This window comes from Ceratotherium simum, chromosome 10 (assembly GCF_057802395.1).
Source record: "Ceratotherium simum simum isolate JZ-2026a chromosome 10, ASM5780239v1, whole genome shotgun sequence".
NCBI classification, from domain to species: Eukaryota; Metazoa; Chordata; class Mammalia; order Perissodactyla; family Rhinocerotidae; genus Ceratotherium; species Ceratotherium simum.
The window spans coordinates 63597580-63609884 of NC_141909.1; the positions used below are offsets into that span (position 1 = coordinate 63597580).

General features: G+C 42.3%; 1 protein-coding gene, 1 long non-coding RNA gene and 1 pseudogene across 5 annotated transcripts in view; 1 reads left to right on the forward strand and 2 right to left on the reverse strand.

Moving 5' to 3' along the window:
• Positions 1–12305, reverse strand: part of LOC147916137 (serine/threonine-protein phosphatase 4 regulatory subunit 2 pseudogene) — a 212217-nt pseudogene that overhangs the window by 50255 nt on the left and 149657 nt on the right.
• The window catches only part of LOC147916141 (uncharacterized), a 15227-nt gene continuing 2922 nt past the window's right edge, over positions 1–12305 (forward strand). For 3 of the 4 annotated variants that reach the window (XR_015553440.1, XR_015553442.1, XR_015553441.1), the window contains exons 1-2: positions 1–100; positions 4251–4430. This is a non-coding gene — a long non-coding RNA (uncharacterized LOC147916141). Of the gene's footprint in view, positions 101–4250; positions 4431–5010; positions 7150–12305 lie in introns of those variants that run through there. The other variant, XR_015553439.1, reaches the window with a different exon arrangement.
• The window catches only part of LOC147916142 (stomatin-like protein 3), a 22751-nt gene continuing 21334 nt past the window's right edge, over positions 10889–12305 (reverse strand). The window contains exon 7 of the mRNA XM_087436126.1: positions 10889–11952. Within this exon, the coding sequence (XP_087292252.1) occupies positions 11728–11952 (225 nt within the window). The 3' untranslated portion in view covers positions 10889–11727. The remainder of the gene's footprint in view (positions 11953–12305) is intronic.

Below are 12305 nucleotides of genomic sequence, written 5' to 3' on the forward strand. Positions count from 1 at the left end.
CTCCTGGCTCCTGGGCGGCAGTTAGCGGGCTTCGTTTGAGGAAACTCAGTTGCTCCTCCGTCGCTTCCCCGAGAGAAGAGTTGGGCACATAACTTCTCAGGTAAGGGTCAGGCAGGCTCTCTGGGTGCCCGAGGGTCTCTTCAGCCTGCCAGCCTGAGGGGCTTTTCCCACTGCCTTGTCAGACCTGCTCCGAGCGGCCTCACAGCCCTCGAGGGCGCTTGCGCCTCCAGGCCTCAGAAGGTGCTCTGAGGCCTGCTGGGGGCCTGGGCCCCAAGGTTTGTCCGCTGGGCCATCAGTCGGGCCATGGCAGGTCCTCTAGGAGTTGTGAGCAGAGGAACAAGACTCAGGGAGGAGCAGGTGGCTGGATAGGCCTTTTCAAATGTTTCAGGGGAAATCTGAAGTGAATGAATTTTTGGCCAATGAACAGGGGGGCTCTCTTGCCAAACTTCCTAATTAATTAGTAAGTACTTTTTATAAGGCAATAATGAAAGGTCCAAATATCCAAGAGACAGTCGTAAGGGATTTTCAACCCAATTTGAATTTCTACCCAAACTAACATTAATTAGTAATCGTATTTCCTGGAATTGCTGTTTTCTCCACAATCTGTGAGTGAGCTGGCTTTCTTCTTTAACTTAAAGCTCCAAAAGGAATGGAGACCATCCCTATACCCCCATTCCTGTCCCTGCCACTACACGGAGGGACAGACAAATAAATATTAGCACAGAGACGTGCTCCCTGAGCATAATGTGGCCTGTGCTTCTCTCTCTAGAGGTGCCTGCCTCGCTCTTTTATACCTAAGATGATTGACAGGGATAGCATCCAATTAACATTTTTCTTTTGTGATTTAGAGTACCGAAAAGGGTTTTTTTCTTTCTCTGACAGAGATATTACAAAGTTGCAAGCAAGCAAAAATTTTGTTGGCCGAAAAATTTCTATCTTGATAGGTAAAAAAAAAAAAAAATGATGGAAACGCTTCTGGAAACATTTCAGGCTTGTGTTCTCCTTCCTGGGACTAGAGTAGCCTCAGCTTTGAGTGCCATGCATTTTTGTTGATGATTTAGCGAGCCCACAGGTTCAGAGATGAAGGCTGAGGTAGGGCCCCACCCCTGTAAGAGTGAGGGCAAGTTTACGTTCTTCTGTAACATTGGTAAATGAAGCTTCTGGAATTTCATCTCATGATTTCCCAGATTCCAGGTTTCCCAGCACCAGTCGAGCAATCCTGATTTTTTTATTGAAAAGCAGATGTCTAAAGATATTACCATTTCCTTAAGCAACAATAAAAAGACAAGACACAGAAGAAGCCACAGGGTTGGCTCAACGATTTTGTGAGCTGGTTTCAGAAAGCTTTTATTTCTTAGGTATTTCACGCATATTAGAAAGAGGGAATAAATGGCGTTATATGCTATTTGATCAGGAACTAGATTGTATTTTGACAGACTTCTAGAGAAGACCAAGACATTCTGGCTTAGAGAAATTTAGGATATTTTATTGACCTCATAAAATCCAGGGAGATTTCATGGAAGGAGTGTGGGCCCTGTATTATGCTGGATTCACAGAAATAAAATTTCACAGAAATTCTCCAGATGAAACGCTGTGTTATCTTCAAACCTCTAGTCAATTACATTTCTTCCTGTTAACTACAAGCTGCACCTCTCATTAAAAAGAAAAAAAAAAATGTGAGGAGGTCCTTCTGTTGTTTGTTTTCGTAGAGCCTCATTGTCTTTCTGACATTTCATGATGTTTATCAGCACTATTTGGATTCCACATGTTGGCAACCTACCATATTGATTCAATACTGAATTTAGAAGATCCATGTTATCTACATTTTACACATCAGGGAGGGATATGTTACCCTTAAAGGAATAAGACTGAGTCCGCTAAGAGGCCTCAAGGAGCTTAGAGTCCAGTTGAGGAAGCAAGACTTAGCATGTGAAGAGCTCTAGAAGACCTCAGGGAATAAGGAGCAGTTGCGTGAGATGTCAGTAAATAACCAGAACATGTAAGTGCCCTGGAGACAATGAAGAGGGCTGCAGGTATACTGAGCAAGACTTCAGGGAGAATTGGGATTGAAGGATGGGTTGGGTTTGGACAAAGAGAACCCAGAAAGCAGGCTTAATTTATAAGCTGTCTGATCAGTTTTGAGCAGCTTATCAATTAGATGTATTAATTAGACATGAAAGATGAGATAGGAAGGAAGTTTGTGGCTGGACGTTGAACAGCTTGAGGTCACAGGCTAAGACCAAGGAGTGTGGTCAATGTAAAAAATTGTTTTTTGAGCTTAGTAGTGATCAGGTGTATGGTAGACTCTCAATTTTTTGTTGAATGACCAAACAGTTTGATGAGAGACAGTTCTTCTTTATAAAAGATTTTCAGCTAATGGAGAAAGATTGAATTGGGAAAAAAAATACCATTTGCAACTCAGAATAATGTGTCAAGGCAAAATAGATACTGAAAATGTTATGAGAAATATTGATGGGGAACTTTACAACTGGTGACTCAATTAACATCGCTTAAAGTGAGACACCAGACACTGTGTGTGCCCCCGATGTGATGCAAGGGGAGGAGCCCAGCAATGCAAGCTCTTGTCGGAACTGAAACTGAATGGATTCAAGCTGCCCGATCTAATTAACCAGTTTACAGGAAATGCGAGGGATAGAGAAACATGTTATACATCATCAAAATTCAGAAAGAGGAAATTCTAAAGGCAAATGACCTAGTTTCCTCAACAAATAAATGGCAAAGAGAGAAACCAGGAGTGGGAAATGTTGTAGATTAGGTGAAACTTAAGAGGCCTATGAAACAAACGCCTTCTTTGTGAGAACTTTGGATTCTTACTCTAGCAACCCACATGAAAAAAGATATTTTTGAGGCAGTTGGGGACATTTTAACATGAACTAAGTATTATTATTATTATTTTTTTTTTTTGAGGATGATCGGCCCTGAGCTAACATCTGCCAATCATCCTCTTGTTTTGCTGAGGAAGCCTGGCCCTGGGCTAACATCGTGCCCATCTTCCTCTTCTTTATATGGGATGCCGCCACAGCATGGCCTGACAAACGGTGCATCGGTGCTCGCTGGGATCCGAACCAGCGAACCCCGGGCTGCTGCAGCAGAGTGCGCGCACTTAACCCCTTGCGCCACCGGGCCGGCCCCTGAACTAAGTATTAGATAATATTATATAACACATAGTTATTGCTGGTTAGAGTTACACACTGGTTTAAATGATATAATGTCTGAAAATCTCTTTTAAATACTCCAGGAAAAAAAAAATGGGGGAATGTTTTTGTAGATGAAACAAATGGGCAAAATTTTCTAACTTTTGAAGCTGGGTGATGGGTACATGAGAGTTCAATATAGTATTCTTTCTACATTTAGGTATATTTAAATAGTTTTACAAAAAGTTTAATGGTTAGAAAATAGTATTTTTATGAACTAAAACAATATACAAGACAATTTGGAAAAGAGGAAAATGAAGTCAGAAAAAAAGTTCGATGGCTATTAGTGTATGAGGTAATAAAGGTGAGAGGCTAGAAAAGGAAGGGCAAAGAACATTGAGATGTTTTGGAGGCCAAATCAATAGGACACTGCGAAAGGAAAGCTAGATAAAGGAAAAGGTCGAAGATGATACCAAGTTAAGCTTAGGTGACTGGGTGAGTGATGCCATTAATTAATATGTGTTGAGTGAGTTATTAGGAATAATACTAATTGCTTTTAACATCTCCTTTTCTTAACCCCACCAGGCTCTCTTCTCAGATATCAATCTTAATGATCCCGGAAAGGGAAGGGATAGAGAGGAATGCCATGTTAGGAAAGCAGAAATGCTGAACCTGACTGCAATTTTGAGCTTTTTGCAATAATAGAGACTACATGGGGCAGAAAGGCAAAGACCAGGGTCCCAATTGTGTACACAGCCTTTACATGGAGGAATGGCTGCATGATGCTGAGTCAGCAGCCAGCAGGGAGGACTTCCATGAAGGCTCGGGGCCCACCAGGAGCGGCACAGCCCAGCAATCACACCCTGGGGACCAGTGCTCAACAACATGGAATCCCCAGAGGAGCATGGTAAAAATTGTGACAACCAGGGATGAAGGAACCCCACTTTGGGGCTTCAGAAGCTTGGAATTTTTGAATGATCCTATGGAAGAAAGATAGGTGGGGGCTCAGAGCAGGCTTAATCTGATTTAGGGAAATAAGTATGACACAAAGTCAGTGATCATCAAATATTTCACATGCCTCTCTCCATTCCCCAGCCTCCCTTGCAGTTAGGTTGGAATTATGTGACCAGTTCTGGGTAATGGACCATGAATGGAAGTGACATGTGCTCCTCCATCCCTCTCCTCCCAACACAACAGCCTTTAAAGCTGTTTGTTCCAGATGGAGTTGCTACAAGCGAGTGGAGAGTCACCTGGCCCAAATCGAACTTCATAATGGTGAGACATAAATCTTTCTTGTTTTAATTCACTAAGATAGTGGTGTTTTACTATTGCACCAGTTAGCTTTAATTACCCCAATTAGTATGGAAGTAAACAGCATATATTGTATGCCCTGGTTAGTAAAAGGTATACCCAGTAAATGTAACCATCCTCCACTCAGAGCAATACAACAGGAAATGAGCTGGTTTGAAGTAAGATACAAAGTTCAATTATTAAAAGTGGGAAATTTATATCTAGAGTTTAAGAGAAATAGAAAATAATTAATCATATGCATAGAAGATACCATTGAAATCATGGAAATGCTTGATATCTCCAAGGGAGAGAGAGGTACAAATAGGAGGTAAGAGAAGATAATGGAAGGAAAAGAAGACGTGGACCTTCAAGGTAATCCTTCGCATGGAAATTCCAGTCCAGGGAAGGAGGATGGAGGTATGAAAGGTTTTTACATGCTGAGATGGGTCCTTGAAAGGTCATATGGAGGAAAGCTAGCCTACTGAGCCCCTCCCTGCAGGACTGTTATATGAGAAAGAAATAAACTTCTTTGTGCGAAGCCGCTGAAATTCATTTGTTACTGCAGCCTCTCTAGCCTAACTACTGCAATTGCTGCTACTGCCGGTTCTAGCTGCGGCAATACACTGCCTTAGCTGCTATCTGGGGATGAAGAAGTGACCACCCAAATTACTGGATGCCGGACCATGCTCTGCTGCCAGATCATCCATCACTAGCAAAATGGATGTGTCCCATGCCGCTGCCTCTCTCCCACTTAATTCAGTTCGAAACTCAAGCCACACACCTGTGCATTTCATGGGATGAATTTAATAAACATCTGTAACGGTAGCTGCAAAGGGGTCTCGGAAGTGTAGTTTTTAGCATTGGTACCCCAGTGGATGGAACAGATTAAGGTGAACTAAGTTTTTCTAGGGAAACTAAGTAATTCTCTCAGGACTGTTCTACTCTCATAGAATTGGGAGATATCATGTAGAAGCCATAGAATGCTCAGAGAAGTGGCTTGCCAGCATCTCTCCCTTCCAGTGGTGATAACTATGAATCTCACTGCTTATTTTAACCATACAGTGCCTTTCTAAACATCTCTGTCAATCAGATGAAGTCTGAATATTCAGCGGCCTATTATTCTATTGTCAGGAGACCACATGTGATACAGAATGTACTAGTATGAGGCTTCAAATGTGCCATTTCATACCACTTTCCCATTTTGAGGAGTTCTACTTCCCTTTTTCAAAGAAAAAGTCAAAACTTTCCAATTAACCTTGGTAGAGAGCACCCTATGTCACAGTGTCCAGAAGAATACTTACTTATTGAGCACCCACTGTGTACCAGACTCTGTTCAGGGTGCTAGGGATACAATAGTGATGAGAATAACAACCTGGTTTATAAGGTTCTTACCTTCTGGAGACTTTATGTCATAAAAGATTTTCTGCTTTTGATAAAGTAAATGAATATGGCTATGAAAGACATCTGAAAAATCATAATCTCTTATTCCATAATCCAAGGTGACTTTACTAAAAAGAGATCCTTGAAAGGAGGTGCAAAGCAGACATGAGTGCTGGCCTTGGGAAGTAGGAAAGGTGCTCTTTTTAAAAGTTTTGCTAAGTCTCTACTGCAGACATTGTTGGTCCCCACTCATCCCCTTGACCTACCCAAAAGATCACTTGCAGATAGTGCCTGTAAATACCACAGGCTTCCTATGTCTCTCCTGGGGCTTTCTCTGGCTGTGCTAACTGTCAGGGAGTCAATGCCCTAGGGTGTTACTCTTTTTAAAGGATAATTTTCCCAAAAAAAAGGTAAAATCATGACTTTCATACAAAAATAAAATGAACAAGTGTCAAAAATTTTATTTAAATCACTGTATGATGAGGTAACTAATAAGATGTTCCAACCGGTTCAAAGGAGAATTCAAAGCGCCATTCATATATGTGAAGACAAACAATGCTGAGATGAATTTACAGATAGATGCAAAACTGGTCAATATCCACAGGTAATAGTCAATTGTATTCACTGCATGTCTATGGATAAGAATTATTTGCATTACTATCTATTTTCTACAACTTAGACTTATAAAATAACAATGGACAATGAAAGACAAAGCTCGCCTGGATAAATGGGCTAGGTGAAACATCCACTAATAGTTCAAACTCATTCACAGTTTTTTCAGACATTTTCAACCAATGAGGAATAGGATTTGGTGGATATATCACCGCTTCCTTGTCCTTTAATGAGATAATTCTGAGATGTGTTCTACAAGTTTCTTAGAGCGTCCTCAGTGGGAGTGAACCCCAGTGGCCCACGGCAGTAAATTATTTATTAACAAAACTTGTATTTGCCTTCCTCCCTTCCCTAGCTCACTTCATTCCCTCAGAGTACTTCCTGGAATAGCCTCTCAAAAAAATTGCTTACACCCAATCCTTGTCTCATGGCAGGCTTTTGAGGGAACCCAAACTAAAACAGGTTCCCAGTTCATGCACTTCATCACTATTCATAGGTTGAGAGAGATTTTTGTCTTCAGAAACTCAATAAATGAGAAATGGCAGGTTCCATGAAAGGATCAGCCCACCCTCCCTCCTGGACCTGGAAGCTTGCCCCAACTGACCAGCATGGTTTCCTAACAAAGAGCATTAAACAAAGCTAACTCAAGACAGTACTAAACTTGTCTGTGTATATTGGGAACACTGAGGTCCTGGGAACACTGAGGTCAATATGGAACCTCGTAGAGTTCACAGATGTACCAACAGTAACTAGTTTGTTTGGACATTTGCTGTTACTGCTGCGTCTGCTGCTAGTGGTCCACTTCCACCAACACATCCAGCCTGAGAGTAGAAGGCCATGATACCAGTAAATAAATGGCAAGCAATAGGATATATTGGAGCATATGAGGAAGCCATTTTTGTAAAACTAATTCGGCCTGACCTTGTTTTTCCAAAGGGCCTGTGGCCTTTGAACATGCATTGTATATCTGCTTTAAGCAATTAACATGTCCCAAAGGCAAGAACAAATGCCCTTAAGATAAGGATGCAACATCCCCCACGTTGGGATTTCCTTAAGGATAAGCATTTCTCTCTAGGCTGGGATTTGATTGCTGTGATCACCCTGTGACCACCCAACTTGAGACAACAGACCTGCTACCTGCTGCGCCCATGGACACAGCAGACCTGATACCTGCTGTGTCCGTCAATCGCTGTGCCAACAGGGCAATGTCGCGACTATTGTAAAAGGGATATTGCAGTCTTATGTGATACATGCTCTTTGATGGTATATAACCACTCTGAACCCCACACTTCTTTGGAGTGCTCCATTCCTTTGTGAAAGGACTCTCCCGGGCTAGATGGTCCTCAAATTTGGCTCATAAGAAAGTCATCCTAATTTTGACTTATGGATTGGTTATGGATTATTTGTGTCAACAATACCCATTCACAGACCCAAAACAAGAATGCTGTATATTAACACATAAAAGTATATTCCCCTGGGCCATACCTCTGAGAAGGAAAAAAGGCAAGTTTTGTCCTGAAAAAAAGTCTAGGGGCTGACCTGGTGGCAGAGTGGTTAAGTTCGCATGCTCCACTTCAGTGGCCTGGGGTTCATGGGTTTGGATCCCGGTCGCTGACCTACACACCGCTCATCAAGCCATGCTGTGGTGGCATCCCACATACAAAATAGAGGAAGATTGGCACAGACATTAGTTTAGGGCCAATCTTCCTCACCAAAAAAAAAACAGTCTAAAACATCTTTTAATTTTCAAATTGTGTTGACTACAGTAGGTGGTTTGGCAAGATATGAGCCGTGTTGATTCCATTCTTTGGAACCTTTCATCTCTGAATTCCATGTTAGATGTTAAATGATGGTCCTTAAAAAACAGAAAAATCCCATGCTAATGAGGAGTTATCAACAGAGTTCTGAGGAACCTTCTACTTTGTAAATAGAATCAATGCCATCTCTGTATCTGCCCAATCTAAAAGAAGCAAAAACACAGGAGTCATTTCACTTCTTCATGTTGGAAAAAAAATGAATATAGCTCAAAATACAATGGTTATCTTGCCTATGTCCCAAGAATAAAAATAATTTAGTTTAGTTTTTTAGGAATGCACAGTATTTTGAAAATTATTAAAATGCTTTTCTTTTTTGCCTTTATGACTATATGATGTTTATATTTTCCATGGAACTGGGGGTAAGGGATAATTAGAATATTCCAGAAGGAATGAAGAGAGCTTCTGACATTTAAAAATGGGATTTTATGGCAAGACAATAACCTTACAAGCCAGGCAATTGTCTTTATAAAGGGCTGTGTAAATTGCTTTATTTCCACCTTGAGAACATTAAGGGCCAGACTTTGCCAGCCAGATCATGCAGTTTTGTGTAAGGGAAATCCGGACAGGAGGAGAAAGGGGTGATAGCCTACCTATTCTAATATCAAGGGGTTGTGTGAAAGAGGGATTGAGAGAGAGACAGAGAGAGAGGTTGGGAGGCTGATTAGGTAAATGAGGATTACAGTAAGGACAAAAGGGGGGTTTTGCCCCTCCCTCTACCATTTCCCTTTTCAGACTCTGGAAAGAGATCACCTCTCAAGGATCCCCGTTCTCCAAGGTTGGGCAGAGCCAAATACACTTAGTGAACAGTGTGTGTGATGCCGGCAACCACCAGAAATTGTATTGCCCCAGCAACTAAGGGGCAGTGCTGGGACAGCTGGAGTCTTCAGATGCTTCAGCAGTATGGTCAGTGGAGAGCAAGTCTGTTGCTAGAACAGGAAAACCACCTGAGGGGTGTTCTCTGCGCTGGCTTAAATCTTGGTGGGGATGGCTGTGGTCCCGGACTGTACCTCAAAGAGATTGGACACTTCCCTCTCTCCAAGACAGGTTGTCAATTGTTTCTCCATCTCATCTTGCGCTCCCTTCCAGCTCCCCACCGCCCCCCTCAAGAGAAACAAAACTTCAGCCTTGTTCTGGGGCAGAGCTGATTGTATTTAGAATACCGTTCTTGGCATTCACATTCCAGGAGAGCTCTGACCTTTCCTGATTCTTCTACAGTCCCTTTGCCCCCAAATACACTTACCTTCAAAGGAACCTTCTTTAGTCAGCCTTTAGTAACTAATATAATAAATGACCTATTATAATGCTAAAGAATTAATGAGGCTGAATGCTGGAAGGGGTGCAGTAATTTGAATCTCCTGGAGAGGTTTCACACTTTACTTGCCCCAGCCCCAGAGATTCTGGTATAGCTTTCACACCCCCATTCTCACCCCACAGGGATGCGAGCGGGCTGTGCTTTTTGAAAAAAAGCTTCCAGTGAGTGAGAGAATGATGACCTCCAGGGAGAACCACTAGTTTAGAGTTTGCTATATGATGACAGAAAAGATGTGCATTTTTAGTGCAATCACTGAAATCAAAAGAAGGAATAATTGTGGAATTCTGGAACAGGCTAGGAAGAGATTTTTGCAGTGAGCCAGCAAAATGTCCCTGTACCAGTAGGGCTCCCTCCTCAGGGGGCCCGCAATGCCAGAGATGCCCTAGTCTGTGGTAAGTCTCTCCACCACTGTTTATAAGATGTATGGTCACCAGTTAAGAGTCTACATGGTGTGACTTCGTGGACTCAGATTGTACTGACGTGGATGAGCTAAGATAGGTTTCTGTCTGTCCTCAGTTCTTGTTAGAATGCAAGTATTGAGCCTATAAGGAAAAAATATGAACCTCCGTGAGTTAAAAATGAATGCTAGAGTCATAGTCAGTGAAATGTACTAAAAAGTTCGTAAGCTGTGGATTGTCCAAAAATCATATCAAGTATGATATGGTTTCATGAAAAAAAAAACAGATTGCAAAACCAAAGGTAATGTGATCCTAATTCTGCATTAATATGCAGATAATGTCTATGTTTTGACAGTGTGTAAGGGGAGCACATGGAGGGGGTGTGAGCAGAGACGGGGGGATGTGAGGGTGGGGGGTTACATGGAGAGTATGTGTGGAGTGTGGAAAGGAGCGTGAGGTGTGTGGGGAGTGTGTACGCACGTGTGTGCATGCTCTCACAGTCCTGGACGCAGTGGAAACTATAGTGGGTGCCCAGACTTCCAGAACCTAAAAGATAGGTAGGTATTGAAGGCAAAAAGGGAATGGAAGGGCTCCATCCCCTCCCACTCTGAGCCTCCCCAGAGTAAAACTTGATGTTTAAGAGCAAGGATTTGGAGTCAGACCTGGTTTTAAATCCTAACCCAACCCTCCCTAGCTGAGGGATCTTGGACAAGTTATTTAACCTCTTGACATCACTTTCTCATCTGTAAAATGAGGATATTTCTTAGGATCCATAAAGGGCTGAGCACAGTGTGACACAGCAGATATTCAATAAATGATAACTTAAAAAAATTCTAGCCCGTTGCTCAAAATGGATCCCAAAAGAAAATTGCACCATGGCAACAAACTAATCTCTAACAAAGCAATTTTTAAATACATCACATCCACATTCTACAGCTTCTTTATTTTTAACAGGTTTTTTTTTTTTGGAGTGGGAGACCAGCATTTACAAACAATTCTTGATTACTTATGGCTCTTGGGACTAAAAATAGAGTGAAACAAGAAATCCACAGAAGGGTATTCCCCACTGACTTCAACCTTTGACAAGCATTCTCACTTGTAAGCAGATAAGCTGGCTGGAGCTTTCCCCTGACGGTGCCTGCCCCACCCTCTAACTAGGTGGCTGGAGGCTGAGAACTGGCCCCCACTCCCAGCAGGAGCAGCTCAGCAAGAGCGCTGAGTGCAATCTGCCCTGCAGGTTGGTGAGAAATTTGCAGCTGGAAGCCTCAGCGCCTCTTTAGCCTTCAACATCAAAATCAATCATGATTTTAAGCATTGTGGGATTTTCTTGTAATTATTGGAGATTTAGCAAATAATTACTTTGGAATTCTAAAGCAAATATCTAGCATAAATATGAGACCTACGTTACTTCACAGATTACCTAGAGAGCTTCTTAAAACCATTAAAAAAGTAATTCTGAGATCTTGGTCACAGTCACCCAAAGATTTCCTCCCCCTGCTGCAAGCAAGTTCCTGCTGTAAGTGAGGGACGGTTACTGAGTATTACAAGAATAATGCAAAGTTGTTTATGTTCTTAAAAATAAAAGTAGTACACAGCCCTCATTTTTTTTTTTTTTTTGGTAGCCTCTATAGCATTTCCCTGCTGATGCTATTCTAGCTGTGGATTACTCTGCTTGAATAGTGCTGAAATTCCCAGCACTTCTAACTGCTGGCTTCTTCACAGGAAAGACTCCCTAAGCCAAGGCTGGCTGCATCAGGAGGGCCTCAGGCTCTGTGGGGAGGCTTCTTGTGGTTATCATAGCTGACACCACCAATGCCCTCTAGTATATTCATGGGCAGAGGAAACACAATCGTGGAATTCTTCTCTGTGGCCACGGTGGTTAAGGTTTGTAGGTAACGCAGTTGGAGGGCTATGGGGGACTCGGCCAGCACCATGGAGGCTGACTTCAGAGATTTAGAAGCATTCATTTCTCCTGCTGCTGCAAGGACCTAAAACGACAGAAATGAAAGAGTTCAGAAATAAAAGTTTACAACTGTGATAGTGCTTTCTTTTTCTGAGTCTGTACTGAGACCTCACTCCCAGCCCCACTTTGCCATACGTGTTTCATCTCCTTCCTTCTTTGGCAAGGATAAGAGTTTCACATCCTAATGTGACTACAGAATTTTGAGGGGGTTGCAGGAAGCGGGAAGATATTTTACGAATTATGAGTCCCTAGACTTCATTTTTGCACAAAATGAAAGCACTGTCTTTAACCCAGTCAAATACAGGGCCCTCCCCCCAGTGATGCTCTTCATCATTTTGGAGCCTCACCATCGCTGCGTTAGTTTTCAGAGAAGTCTGA